Consider the following 12734-nt stretch of genomic DNA (forward strand, 5'->3'; position numbering starts at 1 on the left):
ATATCTTGAAGTGCTCTTACCTGATATTTGTGTGATGATCTGACAACACATTTGTATTTATATTGAATGCTTTTAAATATGCCTTCGTCAACTCTTTTGTGTGGTCAATATTTTATGCAATTTTTTTAAAATAATTGAGATAATGTAAGTACTGTTTTTTTTTTGTAATACTGTAAATTATGGCAAATGGTTAATCGTGTTTAAGAATTAATAAATGGTATGTTGCCAAAAATAACGCATCTACATTTTCTGTGCATTGATTTTCTATACCACTAAACAACAGTAGCAGACTAATTCAAATGTGCAATTTTTCTTCCTAACCCTACGTCACATTTGTTGACGCATCGCACAATGACGCATTTCCATGACATCTCACCTACCTTCCAGCCCCTCGTCATATTTGTAGGGAGTGACACAGAAAAATCAGTGTGACTTCAGTACCACAAACACACAAATAAACAGATGCATGTGTAAAGCCACAGGTACAGGAATATACATGGAGACAAGTTAAACTACATTATTACATAGTATGAAAGAAGCATTATATACCTTTTCGTTTGCCTATGGTATTGATATAATGGTTCCATGAAGAGAAAGTCCAGAGAGATACAGGAAAATACAAAGGAGAGGAGAGAGGCAACAGTCAGAATCATGACTGCGTGTTAGATTCAGAGACAGAAAAACGAAAGGTTACATTCAGAAGAGACTCCATGCATTGCGGACAAAAAGAGAAGAGGGCAGGCAAGAGGAGATGGAAGCTTCCTATCGTGATACATGCCAGAACATGACGATGAGAGAGATGAGGGAGAATGCATGAATATCGAACAGACGGCTAATGCTTTCCAGTTTCGGAGCCCGAGAATACAGACTAGCACATTTACAAAGAGTGAACAAACCCCTGAGAGAAGTCCCTGTAACTCACATCATCCACTGGGTTGAAAGTATTTTTCCCCCTCTATATGAAAATGAAGTTGGCAAGCAGCAATGGAATAGCGGGGCTGTTGAGAGAATGGCGGAGAGAAAAACGAAGCGCAAAAGAAGTGACGAGATGGGTTGAAGGGAAGCTAGAGCAAAACGACAGAGAGAGAGAGAGAGAGAGAGAGAGAGAGAGAAGAAGAGACAGAGGAGAGGGTGGGGAAAAAATGGAAAAGACCAAACCATCCATTGATTCAGCGCCAAGCCAGAAATAAAGCAGCCCCAGTAAATCCCTACCAGCAGTGAAGGGAGATGAGGAGGATTCAGCACAAGGCAGTGAGAGAGAGAGGCAGAGAGATGGAGGAGGGAGTGGCTGATGGAGGTAAAAAGGTAAGTAAGAAATTAAACCCATACCTTGGTCGCCCATCATCAGGTGCGCAAGACCTTAAGGGAAGACAAGAGCACAGTCAGCACAGAGAACGGGATCATGGGAAGGTTTTCTGTCACATTGACATGCAGGCATCGTCTGAACAGAGGATGCCCGCAGTGTGGGGTGGGGGAGGGGGGTTGGGGTCAAGAGGTGAGGGAGAGAGTGGGCGTGAGGGAACATTCAAAAAGCATTTCCTCAACCCAGCGGTTGCAATGCTTTATCGGTCACACTCGAAAGAGACAAATCTAGATTAGAAAAGAAAAAAAATCACTTCGCTGTCGCCATACATCAAACATGTCGTCCGCCTGGTCAACCTTCCTCAGGAAGAAGATGACACATACAGAGATTGGATCTTAACAAAATTAAGTTAGGTTGCACACAAAAATGTGTCAATGCAATAACAAAATACCTACAGGTTATATTGGGATAAATCAATGTTCCCCGTCTTTCATAGGATGTCTGTTTAAGTTCCTGTGAGCCACAGCCAAAAATATATAGTAATACCTCCAAAAGAATGACTCGAGAACGATAACTATAAACTGCATTTGGAATTGTTAGTAAGAAACAGAAGATTTTGTCATTTGTCTATGGTACTTACCTGTCAGACTGTCCAGATTTTCCATTATAGTGAACACTTCATGTGTATGTATGTCAGATTCCATGAAATGTATTCACTAGGTTTTAGAAGTTTATAATCGGAGTTACAGTAGTTTGTCTGTATCTTTAGATGGAATTTAAACAGGTTGGCGTCCATTTCGCTCCAGCCTCTGGTTTCTGCTTGGCAGAGCACTCCAATTTGAGTGAAGCATGTGTTTACTGACAACCTCTAATTAAGGAAGTGCTCTCGATTATAAAGCTGAATGAAGTTTCATACCTTTTACCTGTGTTGTGCACCAGTTCCACTTACTGTTTGTGTACCGTATTCAAATAAAATAGGAAATATAGAATATTTCTAAAAGAACAGGTTGAAATATGAAGACAGAGAGAAGTACATGAGTAGGGACAGGGGTCAGATGAAAAGAAAATAGGAAAGAAAAAAATGTCTACCCACCTCCTACATAGGCCTCTTCTGGGGGGGCGGCCGAGGCGTGAAGAGAGAGAAGGAGACATTGATTAAGAAGCATGCAGACTGGAAGGTGGCCCAGCCTTGAGGATTACCGTGGTTACCATGCGTCTTATCATCCTGTGCCCAGGACAAACATTCATTACCATGGAAAATGTGGAGACTAGAGGGTTTATTTTACTTTAAGTGTCCTCTGTCCTCGTCAAGATCTAATCTCATTGAGTCTATGGTACTCTGAAAGAGCGTTGTTCCATGGTGAGATGATGATAACACAGTATTAAGCCATTCAAAAGCAGATAAAACACATGGTGAAATTGACTCTTCACAGTATATCAATGAACATGCGCAAACATGCAAATCATAATTTAAAGGAAAACGGAAAAACCCCTTACAGCTACGATTTTACTTCAAACATAAATATGCTGTTTTCCCTCAGGAAAAAATAAAATTTCCAGTTTTTTGATGGACTTTGAAAGACAATTTGTATCTTTTGAATTCAAATGTATCATTTTGAATGGCGTTCATGGTTGCGTGTGAGGGGAATTTACACGGGCTAGATGTGAAGCATGCACGTGTTCGGAAATAAAAATGTCGGTAGATGATGCAATATGAACCTACTAAGAGAAAACAACATAATTCAGTCAGGTCAGTAATAAAGAAATGTACAATACCTGAATATGCATATGCATGTCATGTTATTAACCCGTTTACATTGAAATTTACATTTCTTTAACTTCAAATGACCTTTTCTGTTCTAAAACAAAAAGGGTACATTACCTTCATTCATGCATTCATTCAACACACCTTTTACTTCTGGTGACACTTTCAGTCTCTGGATCAACTCACCCAAGACTCCCTAAAAATGGACTTGGCTATCTTAAAATTAAAGCATCCAATCCTACCTCCATGTTTTGCATCTTGAGGAGGAGAATAATGACCCGGGACTTACCGCAGCCGGTTCCTCCACCCGACCAAACACAAATTGCATGCACCACTACTGCCACGAAAACAAAAATGCTGATGAATGTATGAATAAACAAACCAAAAGGAGAAAAAAATAAATAAATAAACAGAAAAGCGTGTCATGCCAGAAAATATGACAAAGAAATATTTTGCTGTTAGTGTTGCAGTGATAAATGGCAGGTGATTTTCTATCCTCTCTTATCAGCTTATGAAGAGACTGACAAACCCTACTTGCTTTGACAAATGTGCAAACTCATCCCACTGACAAAAAACAGCTCGGAGGGATAAAAATAATGCTACTAAAGTTTAATTAGCTTAAACCATCACAAAACACTAACTAGCCATCTGCACTGACTCTACAGCAGTTTAAAGAACCCACTTTATTGAATTTGTGCTTCAACTCATCTACGAAATGTAGACATTATGTGTGTGTGTGGAAGCAGCAGCCATTTTGGAAGAACACCACACACACATATACGCACAGCCTGGTCTTCTCCGAGGCCGGCTGACTGAACAGCGGTTGTATTTACATTTCACTGACTGACAGATCAGGATCATGTAGCCTCTCCTTAGCACTGCAGAGCTCACACGGAGCCAGCGACATGCAGGCTTTCATCGAGCTGACAGCTTCTTTTAAGTGCTGGCCTTGCATACTGCCCCGAATTTGGCAGAGAATAAGAGATAGAAATTGAGGATGACCTACACGCACACACGCTCGCCCTTACTCGACATGGGCCGGCACAGGCAGGGGGCAAACACGATGTGACGCCCGCACTCATGCAGCCCTTTACAAACAGGACTGCAGCTCCAGATGCTCGTTTAAAGCAGTTTTCAGTAAGTCAGAGCATGTTACTCTCAAACGCACACGCGTGCAACTCGCCCAAAGGGATCGTATGACGAGCGTACGCTCCGCATTGCCGCTGCGGCAAAGTCACTAAAGATGTGGCTGTCAACAACGATTGAATAAAACATAAAAAAACTCTGATAATGACTGTCCGGTTGGAATGGAGTGAATGTGCGGTACAGGTTCCTCTGCATTTGATACCTAAAGAAGCATCCAATTCACATTTGACTAAATATTAGACAGTAAAGCAGAAACCACTAGTAAATATACCCAAAACAAGAGTACTTATTGTAAAAGCTTCTAAATATAGCGCTACGTCATTGATGTATTGTCATTGCGCCAGTGATGGGGATTTTAATCCTCTTCACCAAATCTAGTTTAACATTTCCCCCACAGGGAGCAATGTGCAGCATGTTCCATATTGCAGTCATCTACAGTACTGAGAGATTAGTGAGCTTAGTCCATCTGGAAAGGGTTCATCCGACACTGATAGGGGAATTCTCAATATACAGTGTATTTGACACGGGCTCCCCCTCCATTCAAGATTATCAAGCGATGTTGCCGGATCAAGGAAGCTAAAAGTCAATTGCAAGACACGGGGAGGGTCAATAGATATTATAATAGTCAAGAGATTTTATACTGGCACGCCTAATGCATTTTCTGTTTTTGACCTACATTGTTAGCATTCACTTAATTTATTTAGGTATTGTAATGTGCAGATTACAAAAATTTATTTTGGCTTAAAGGGACAGTTTACCCAAAATAAAAATGATGTCATTATTTACTCAAACCTGTATTACTATTTTGCTCTATGGAGCACAAAATCAGTTTTGTCCATACAGTTTGTCGATGGGGTTCAATAATCCCATAAGAGATTTTCATACTGGTGAGTAGGGCTGCACGATATATCGAAATTATCGAAATATCGCAAATGTAAATATCGCAATAAGCATATCGCAACGGCATGCGATATCATTATCATTTTAATAATAGGCTACTTAAATCAAAACGTTGCAAAAGGTCAAAGTTTTAGTTCGACGCATATAGCAGAGAATTGCTTGGCGTTAAAAAGAGTTATTAAGTGCAATAAGTTGCAGAAAACAACTCTTTGCTGTCTCGTCTTGTGGTCTGACTCACACCTGAAGCGTGCGCACAAGCCGCATCTCACACACACAGAGAGACGCGTTTCAGAGCAAGTTGATTCGTCTTTCGCATCTCCTCATGTTTGAACAGATACATACACACAGAATTATGTCTCGATGATCATTCTTGTAAATGTTTTAAATGAATGTAAACAGCTGAGAAAGAAATCGGATGTGTATCATTATACTGGATCCGTGCTGTCGGATTTAAAGGGACAGCAGCCTATAAATACGTGCTGCTTAATATGTCACTAATGTTAACTAAACAACAAAACGGCTATAACAAAGATTAATCTAAATCTAAAGTGAAAACTATGCAGTGTTTTTTACACTTAATTATTAAATTTCTGTACCTGAATACTACTGTTTATTTTATCTATGCTTGTAAATTGTGTATTTCTTTTTTTTTCTTTTTTTTTACTGACTGTTTACTTGCCTTTAATCATGTTTGAAATTTCTCGGACTATAGTTTTTGCTGTGTATTGTCATTGCGCCAGTGATGGGGATTTTAATCCTCTTCACCAAATCTAGTTTAACATTTCCCCCACAGGGAGCAATGTGCAGCATGTTCCATATTGCAGTCATCTACAGTACTGAGAGATTAGTGAGCTTAGTCCATCTGGAAAGGGTTCATCCGACACTGATAGGGGAATTCTCAATATACAGTGTATTTGACACGGGCTCCCCCTCCATTCAAGATTATCAAGCGATGTTGCCGGATCAAGGAAGCTAAAAGTCAATTGCAAGACACGGGGAGGGTCAATAGATATTATAATAGTCAAGAGATTTTATACTGGCACGCCTAATGCATTTTCTGTTTTTGACCTACATTGTTAGCATTCACTTAATTTATTTAGGTATTGTAATGTGCAGATTACAAAAATTTATTTTGGCTTAAAGGGACAGTTTACCCAAAATAAAAATGATGTCATTATTTACTCAAACCTGTATTACTATTTTGCTCTATGGAGCACAAAATCAGTTTTGTCCATACAGTTTGTCGATGGGGTTCAATAATCCCATAAGAGATTTTCATACTGGTGAGTAGGGCTGCACGATATATCGAAATTATCGAAATATCGCAAATGTAAATATCGCAATAAGCATATCGCAACGGCATGCGATATCATTATCATTTTAATAATAGGCTACTTAAATCAAAACGTTGCAAAAGGTCAAAGTTTTAGTTCGACGCATATAGCAGAGAATTGCTTGGCGTTAAAAAGAGTTATTAAGTGCAATAAGTTGCAGAAAACAACTCTTTGCTGTCTCGTCTTGTGGTCTGACTCACACCTGAAGCGTGCGCACAAGCCGCATCTCACACACACAGAGAGACGCGTTTCAGAGCAAGTTGATTCGTCTTTCGCATCTCCTCATGTTTGAACAGATACATACACACAGAATTATGTCTCGATGATCATTCTTGTAAATGTTTTAAATGAATGTAAACAGCTGAGAAAGAAATCGGATGTGTATCATTATACTGGATCCGTGCTGTCGGATTTAAAGGGACAGCAGCCTATAAATACGTGCTGCTTAATATGTCACTAATGTTAACTAAACAACAAAACGGCTATAACAAAGATTAATCTAAATCTAAAGTGAAAACTATGCAGTGTTTTTTACACTTAATTATTAAATTTCTGTACCTGAATACTACTGTTTATTTTATCTATGCTTGTAAATTGTGTATTTCTTTTTTTTTCTTTTTTTTTACTGACTGTTTACTTGCCTTTAATCATGTTTGAAATTTCTCGGACTATAGTTTTTGCTGTGGTATATGAAGAAGTACTTAAAGTGTGTGGAAAGCAAAGTTACATGATATAAATTTAGTGTCATAAATTTTTTTGTTTGTATGTTCACATTGATGTTAAATTACATTTTCTGATTTGTGACATTACTTTTTAAGTAATGCTAAAACCCTGCTGGTCACTTTCAGAAGTTATAGTGATTCTTTATTATTTATTCACATTACAAAGAATGTGAAACAAATTGGTTATATAATTTTCTATTTTAAATATTTTAAAATATAATTTAAATTGATTTGACACACTTTAAGCAATATCGCATCACATATCGAATATCGCATTTTTTAACAAGGTATCGCATATCGCATTTTTCTTCAATATCGCACAGCCCTACTGGTGAGCCTTATTGAATTAATCCGTTTCTTGTTTTTGATCTGGATTATTAGTATTTGCTTAATTTATGTATGTATTGTAATGTACAGATTTCAAGAATGTCTTAAAGGGACAGTTCACCTAAAATAAAATCTCTGCTATTATTTAATCAAACCTATATGATTTTTTACATATATGACGAAAGTCAACGGGGTCCATTAGTCAAGTGATTTTATACTGAAGTGGCCTAGTGAATTAATCCATTTCCAGTTTTTGGCCTATTTTGTTAGTATTTGCTTATTTTATGTACTGTAGGTATTGTAACGTACAGATTATATAAATGTCTGTTGATTTAAAGAGACAGTTCATCTAAAATAAAAATTCGGTCATCATTTACTCAAACCTGTATGACTGTTTTGTTCTTTGGAACAAAAAATATGTTTTTGTCCATACTGTGAAAATCAACAAGGTCCAAATGTTTTTGGCCTCTATTGATTTTCATTAAATGGAACAATTTTTAAAAATTTGCGTGTTTCACAGAAGAATGAAAGTCATACAGGTTTGGAATGACATAAGGACAAGTAAATGGCATAATTGTGATTTTTTTTTCTGAACTATCCTTTTAATATCTATCTTTTGTCAACTTCAAACAGGCCCCTGGTGACATGATTAAATGAGTCACTAAAATTAATATGCTGATGTATCTAATTAAACCAGGCCCTTTATTTCATTAGCAAGAGGTTAATGGGCGTACACTGCACTACACCACCCTAATTAATTTGCATAGGCCCAATAGCAGAGGTAAAAAAATGCATTTACAACATGACTGCATCATTAAACGACAGCGAACAGCCAGGGACCGACCCTTACGACGTTAGCTCCACCACAAAAGATAAGAGATGAGGTGAAACAATCTAATCGCTGTTGTAAACAAGCCCTCCAACACAATCCAATTCTCCAACCAAAGTCTCCTAGCATACGAAACCGCATGGACGTCAATTGCAGATCCCTTACAGCCATCTTTAACCAGGGAGACGGAGCACATTATACAGTTAATAGAGCATAAAGATAAGGTATCAATGGCTGCAAGCTGATACAGAGCAGACCCTTTTGGCTTTCCAATTCAGACTTGTAAGAGCATTAACCATAATAACACAAAATAAGGCCCTTTCTCTAACCCCAGCAGGGCAAAAATATCTCATTACCCATAGCACTGTTATTCTTTGCGGTGCGGACTGCCTCTCCCGCTGAGAGCCCCACACCTGCTTTGCTAAAGAAGGTTATTACTACAACTGCCTGTCGAGAGAATAACAGAGTGGACGTGCGGAGAGAAAGGACATATTTAATCCACATACCACCCTTTCCTGCCTGAGATCTGCAAACACGTACACACGCTCTCACGGTACAGCAAATTTTTCCATGACGACGGAGATAACGCGAGCAGCACATATATATCCAAATGAAAAAGCTAGCCATTCATCAATGAGCCATTTAATATGCAGCTATCCCTTTTTTATCCACGTAAAATACGAGTCTGGGCATTTTACTGGCAACGGCTATCGGTGGTCAGTTGACAGATCACCTCGGTCATGAAACTGACAACACACAAAATGACAAAAATTGGCCTGCTTTCCCCTCAGCAGGAGCTTCGTGGGCCAGATTTGCATTAATAACCGAAGCAAGGACAGATTTAGGCTAAGAGGAGTTTAAAATGATGCTGTTGTTTTAATGAACAGCACGTTGGCTCTATGACTATTTCATTTGAGGAATTAAGCCTTCATAATGGCTCTCCTGTCCTGCATAGTGCCATTTGGAGATTTGTCATCGTGCTAATAACAAAAACAGCCGAAGACATAACGAAAGTTCATCTGCACATTTCAGGCAGAAAAAGGAGGGATCGTACATTCTTAAAAATAAAGGTTCTTAATTGGAATCTATGGTTCCATAAACAACCTTTAACCATTACATTGCACAAAATGTTCTTAATAGTGCAAAAATGTTCTTTAGATTATTTAAATATTCTTTGCACCAAATTTCACCAAAAACAGACCAATAAAACAGTCTAAAGTGAAAAAAGAAAGCAGGCAGCTCGAACGCCTAACACCGCTAGCGTCAAGATCCTCCAATGTTAAATAAATAACACTAATGATTCAGAGCGACACGTCCCGTGGCCTCCACCATCTCCACATATCCTTACTCAAAGCTGCGTGGGCAGGTCTGTTCTGACTCACCCGGCAAAGATGCGCATTTCTACCAGCACAAGGGCTGGAGAGCGGCACGTCTCGCTTTTAAGCAAGCTGCTGAGCATCTGCGGGCCCTGCCCTTTTGTCATAATCTCATCAAATCCACTGGACGATGCATTTCGCTGAGAGTCCAGCGAACACCGTACCACGAAACGACTGCTATTCTAGTTTGAACATTTGTCAGTGAAACGTACTGTCTCTCTGTTGTGCTTTAGGAGGGCAAAATTTACTCAGTGGGTATGTAGTTTCCTTGGCAACATGGTGCCTCTTTGGCTTACGGCCTAACCCAGACAATATCCATCAACATCAAGATCAGTCCACAGAGACGGTTGTAAAAATGAAGAAAAAGATGGAAAGAACATAAAAACAGTGAAATCGGACACCAAGGGAGTAAGTCAAACTAGGAAACCAACCAGAACATACATATTCAAAAGGGAACAGACTTTATATGAAAATCTGAATCATTGTAATATGGGCACAACCATCCATTTTCAAAAGATAGAAGCAGAGACGGCCTCCCCCTATTTAGTTACATCATCAATCGTTCTAATCGCTTCTGTAATTAAAATAACTCTGTAAGTGCAGTAGTGGAGGTTTACTTGTAAAGCTGAATTAATAAATGCTTTGTGATGGCTGCTGAATGCTGTATTGAGTATGTCATTATTTTTCCTGTGATGTTGAAATTGCAACTTTGGCTAAGTCATTACAGTGACGCTATGAAACATCTGGCTAATTATGTAATTAGAGCAACCAACCCCTTAAATTCGGAGGGAGAATAATATTCAAATCTTCATACTCCAATCATGGGCTTGTGTGCATGTATTCAACTCGTCATTTTCAGATTTAATTGTAATGCCAGTGCAGTGTCAAGAGTATATTAAGTTAATTTAGCATAAAAAAGAGAGCGAGAAGCCTCTGCTGACGTCATGTTATCAAAAACACAGGCTTTCGTGGATGCTCCGGAATTGACACAGATGGCACTAATGCCTATTTAAATGATCTCCTTCAGATCAACGGCTTTCTCTGACTGAAATCAGAGGTAATCTAATCATGTAATGTACTAGGCCTGTAGTGGAGGCCGGGAACAGACATGATGTAGCATGCACTGCCTCTGAGGAACTAGTGCAATGTTAAAATCGATAAAAGAAGTGAAAGGGCTGTGTTTGAAAAGACATTTCAACAACGGAGACGATGAATCCAGGCCTCTTACCTTCACTGCAGTCTTTTCCCTGGAATCCCGTTTCGGAGCAGTCACAAGTGGGCTCGTCGTTGACGATGCTGCAGACTCCTCCGTTCAGGCAAATGTGGTCGTCTTCGCAAATGTCGCTGTTGATTCCCTCGCTACCGATAAGCGGCGGCTCAGAACTGTTCACCCTCAGATTGGTTATCCATCCTTTGTAGGGGACCTGATCTGTGATGGCTGAAGATGTGAGGCGTAATGCTACAGATCGCAGTTCAGGAGGTATCCCTCCTAAGAATAAATGGCTGAAGACCGTCATGTCCCTCCTTTTTGACTTAACCTCCACCCACTTGATCTCTTCGTCCACAACTAACGTAGTGTTTTTGAAATTCCTGCGCAAGGTCACAGCATGCCAGCGGCTGTCGTTGACGGCGGTATCGGAGAGCACCGTCGCCGGCTCGGCGCAGAAGATGGAGAACCGCAAACTGAGTCTTCCGTTGTGGATGAGCAGTTCCAAGAAGTCACAGAATCCCTCGTCGTCAAAGTACACTAAAAGTCCATGAGCGCTTTTGGTCTTCATGTTGAAACTCATTTCGCTTTCACAGCAGGCGTTCCACATAGGAAACCTTGCCCACTGGCCTTCTGCGCCGGTGAACTCCATGCTGGCCCCCATGTCGACAAGGCAACAAACCAGCAAGCCTATCCAGATTAGATGTGCGCCGTTCCGCATTGAGAAGCTCATTGTGAATAGTAAAGGAAGTTAGAACTAACAATAGAACTAATCGAAAACTAAAATGAGTCGGCTCTCTTAGTGATGTGCTCCTAAAGTGTAACAGAGCTCTCTATGACATACATGACTGCTATGCATTTGGGGTAATTTACTCATCATTCACTGAGAGAGGGAGAGGGCCTGCATTACGGCCGACTCTTTTTCAAAATCTAAATACACAAATCGGAACAATAAATGGAGTCGCTAAGGCCCGAATACTGGTCTACGAAAAAAACAATAAGGCTACTGTTTAGCTTAAAAAACCTTCAGTGGGATCCAGGTGTGCTACAGTGGGGCCAAGTCATCAAAGTATCTATAAATTGCAGCCATGTGTAGTGCTGTACAGCAGAGAGTTCATTAGGGGTATATAGGGTCATTAATGTCAGGGTCATTTAAGTCTAGTTAAAAGTCATTGTGTAGGCCTAAAGTCAGCACTAATCAAAAGTAGACAAAGTGCACTTAGCAGTGTTAACGTGCAGGCCCGACTAGGGCCCTCAGTGTTCACAAACCTTCAATTCACATCCGTTTTGACATATTGATCCATAATCTGAAAAGAATGAAAAAGAATATCTTAATTTCTTCAAAGGAAAAGAAAGAGAAGATGGCCTCTTTTAAAAAGATAAATACTGTAGCATACACACAATACAATCATTCACACACAAAACCACAATTTCATAGTGATATTGATATTGAAACCGCCAATTTCACGCTGATATTGATTGCATTAATCTTCAATTACAGAAGTACTTTTTATTTGCTTTTCTCCATTTTTCTTTTCTCACTATAATTCTCAATGATTAGAATTTATGGCTTATGAACCAGAAAGCTCCAGAGCATTTCATCATGTGGCTGCTGTTTTTCCCCCTCAGTATCAAATACTCCGATTTAATTATCAGAAAAGGCAAAAATAAATCAATACTTGTCAGATGTATTTACAGTTAAATCAGAGTAGCTTGAAATAAAATAAAATGGTATCTAATTGAAAATGAACCCTTGTGTTTTCATTTTCAAGAGATTCTCTCAAGACATTTACTCTTTAGTACCATGAAATAAAGCAATATATAT

General features: G+C 39.3%; 1 protein-coding gene across 3 annotated transcripts in view; it reads right to left on the reverse strand.

Moving 5' to 3' along the window:
* Positions 1-214: 214 nt before the first annotated feature.
* LOC107584368 (neurexin-1a-like) overlaps positions 215-12734 on the reverse strand; it is a 16066-nt gene continuing 3546 nt past the window's right edge. The window contains exons 2-5 of one of the 3 annotated variants that reach the window (XM_016270947.1): positions 10931-12216; positions 2397-2411; positions 1330-1359; positions 215-561 (exon numbers count right to left, since the gene is read on the reverse strand). In XM_016270947.1, the coding sequence (XP_016126433.1) occupies positions 542-561; positions 1330-1359; positions 2397-2411; positions 10931-11642 (777 nt within the window). In that variant the 5' untranslated portion in view covers positions 11643-12216 and the 3' untranslated portion in view covers positions 215-541. Of the gene's footprint in view, positions 562-1329; positions 1360-2396; positions 2415-10930; positions 12217-12734 lie in introns of all 3 variants that reach the window. The other 2 variants (XM_016270945.1, XM_016270948.1) reach the window with 2 other exon arrangements.

This window comes from Sinocyclocheilus grahami, unplaced genomic scaffold (genome assembly GCF_001515645.1).
Source record: "Sinocyclocheilus grahami isolate Dianchi unplaced genomic scaffold, SAMN03320097.WGS_v1.1 scaffold59.1, whole genome shotgun sequence".
In the NCBI taxonomy this organism is placed as follows: Eukaryota; Metazoa; Chordata; class Actinopteri; order Cypriniformes; family Cyprinidae; genus Sinocyclocheilus; species Sinocyclocheilus grahami.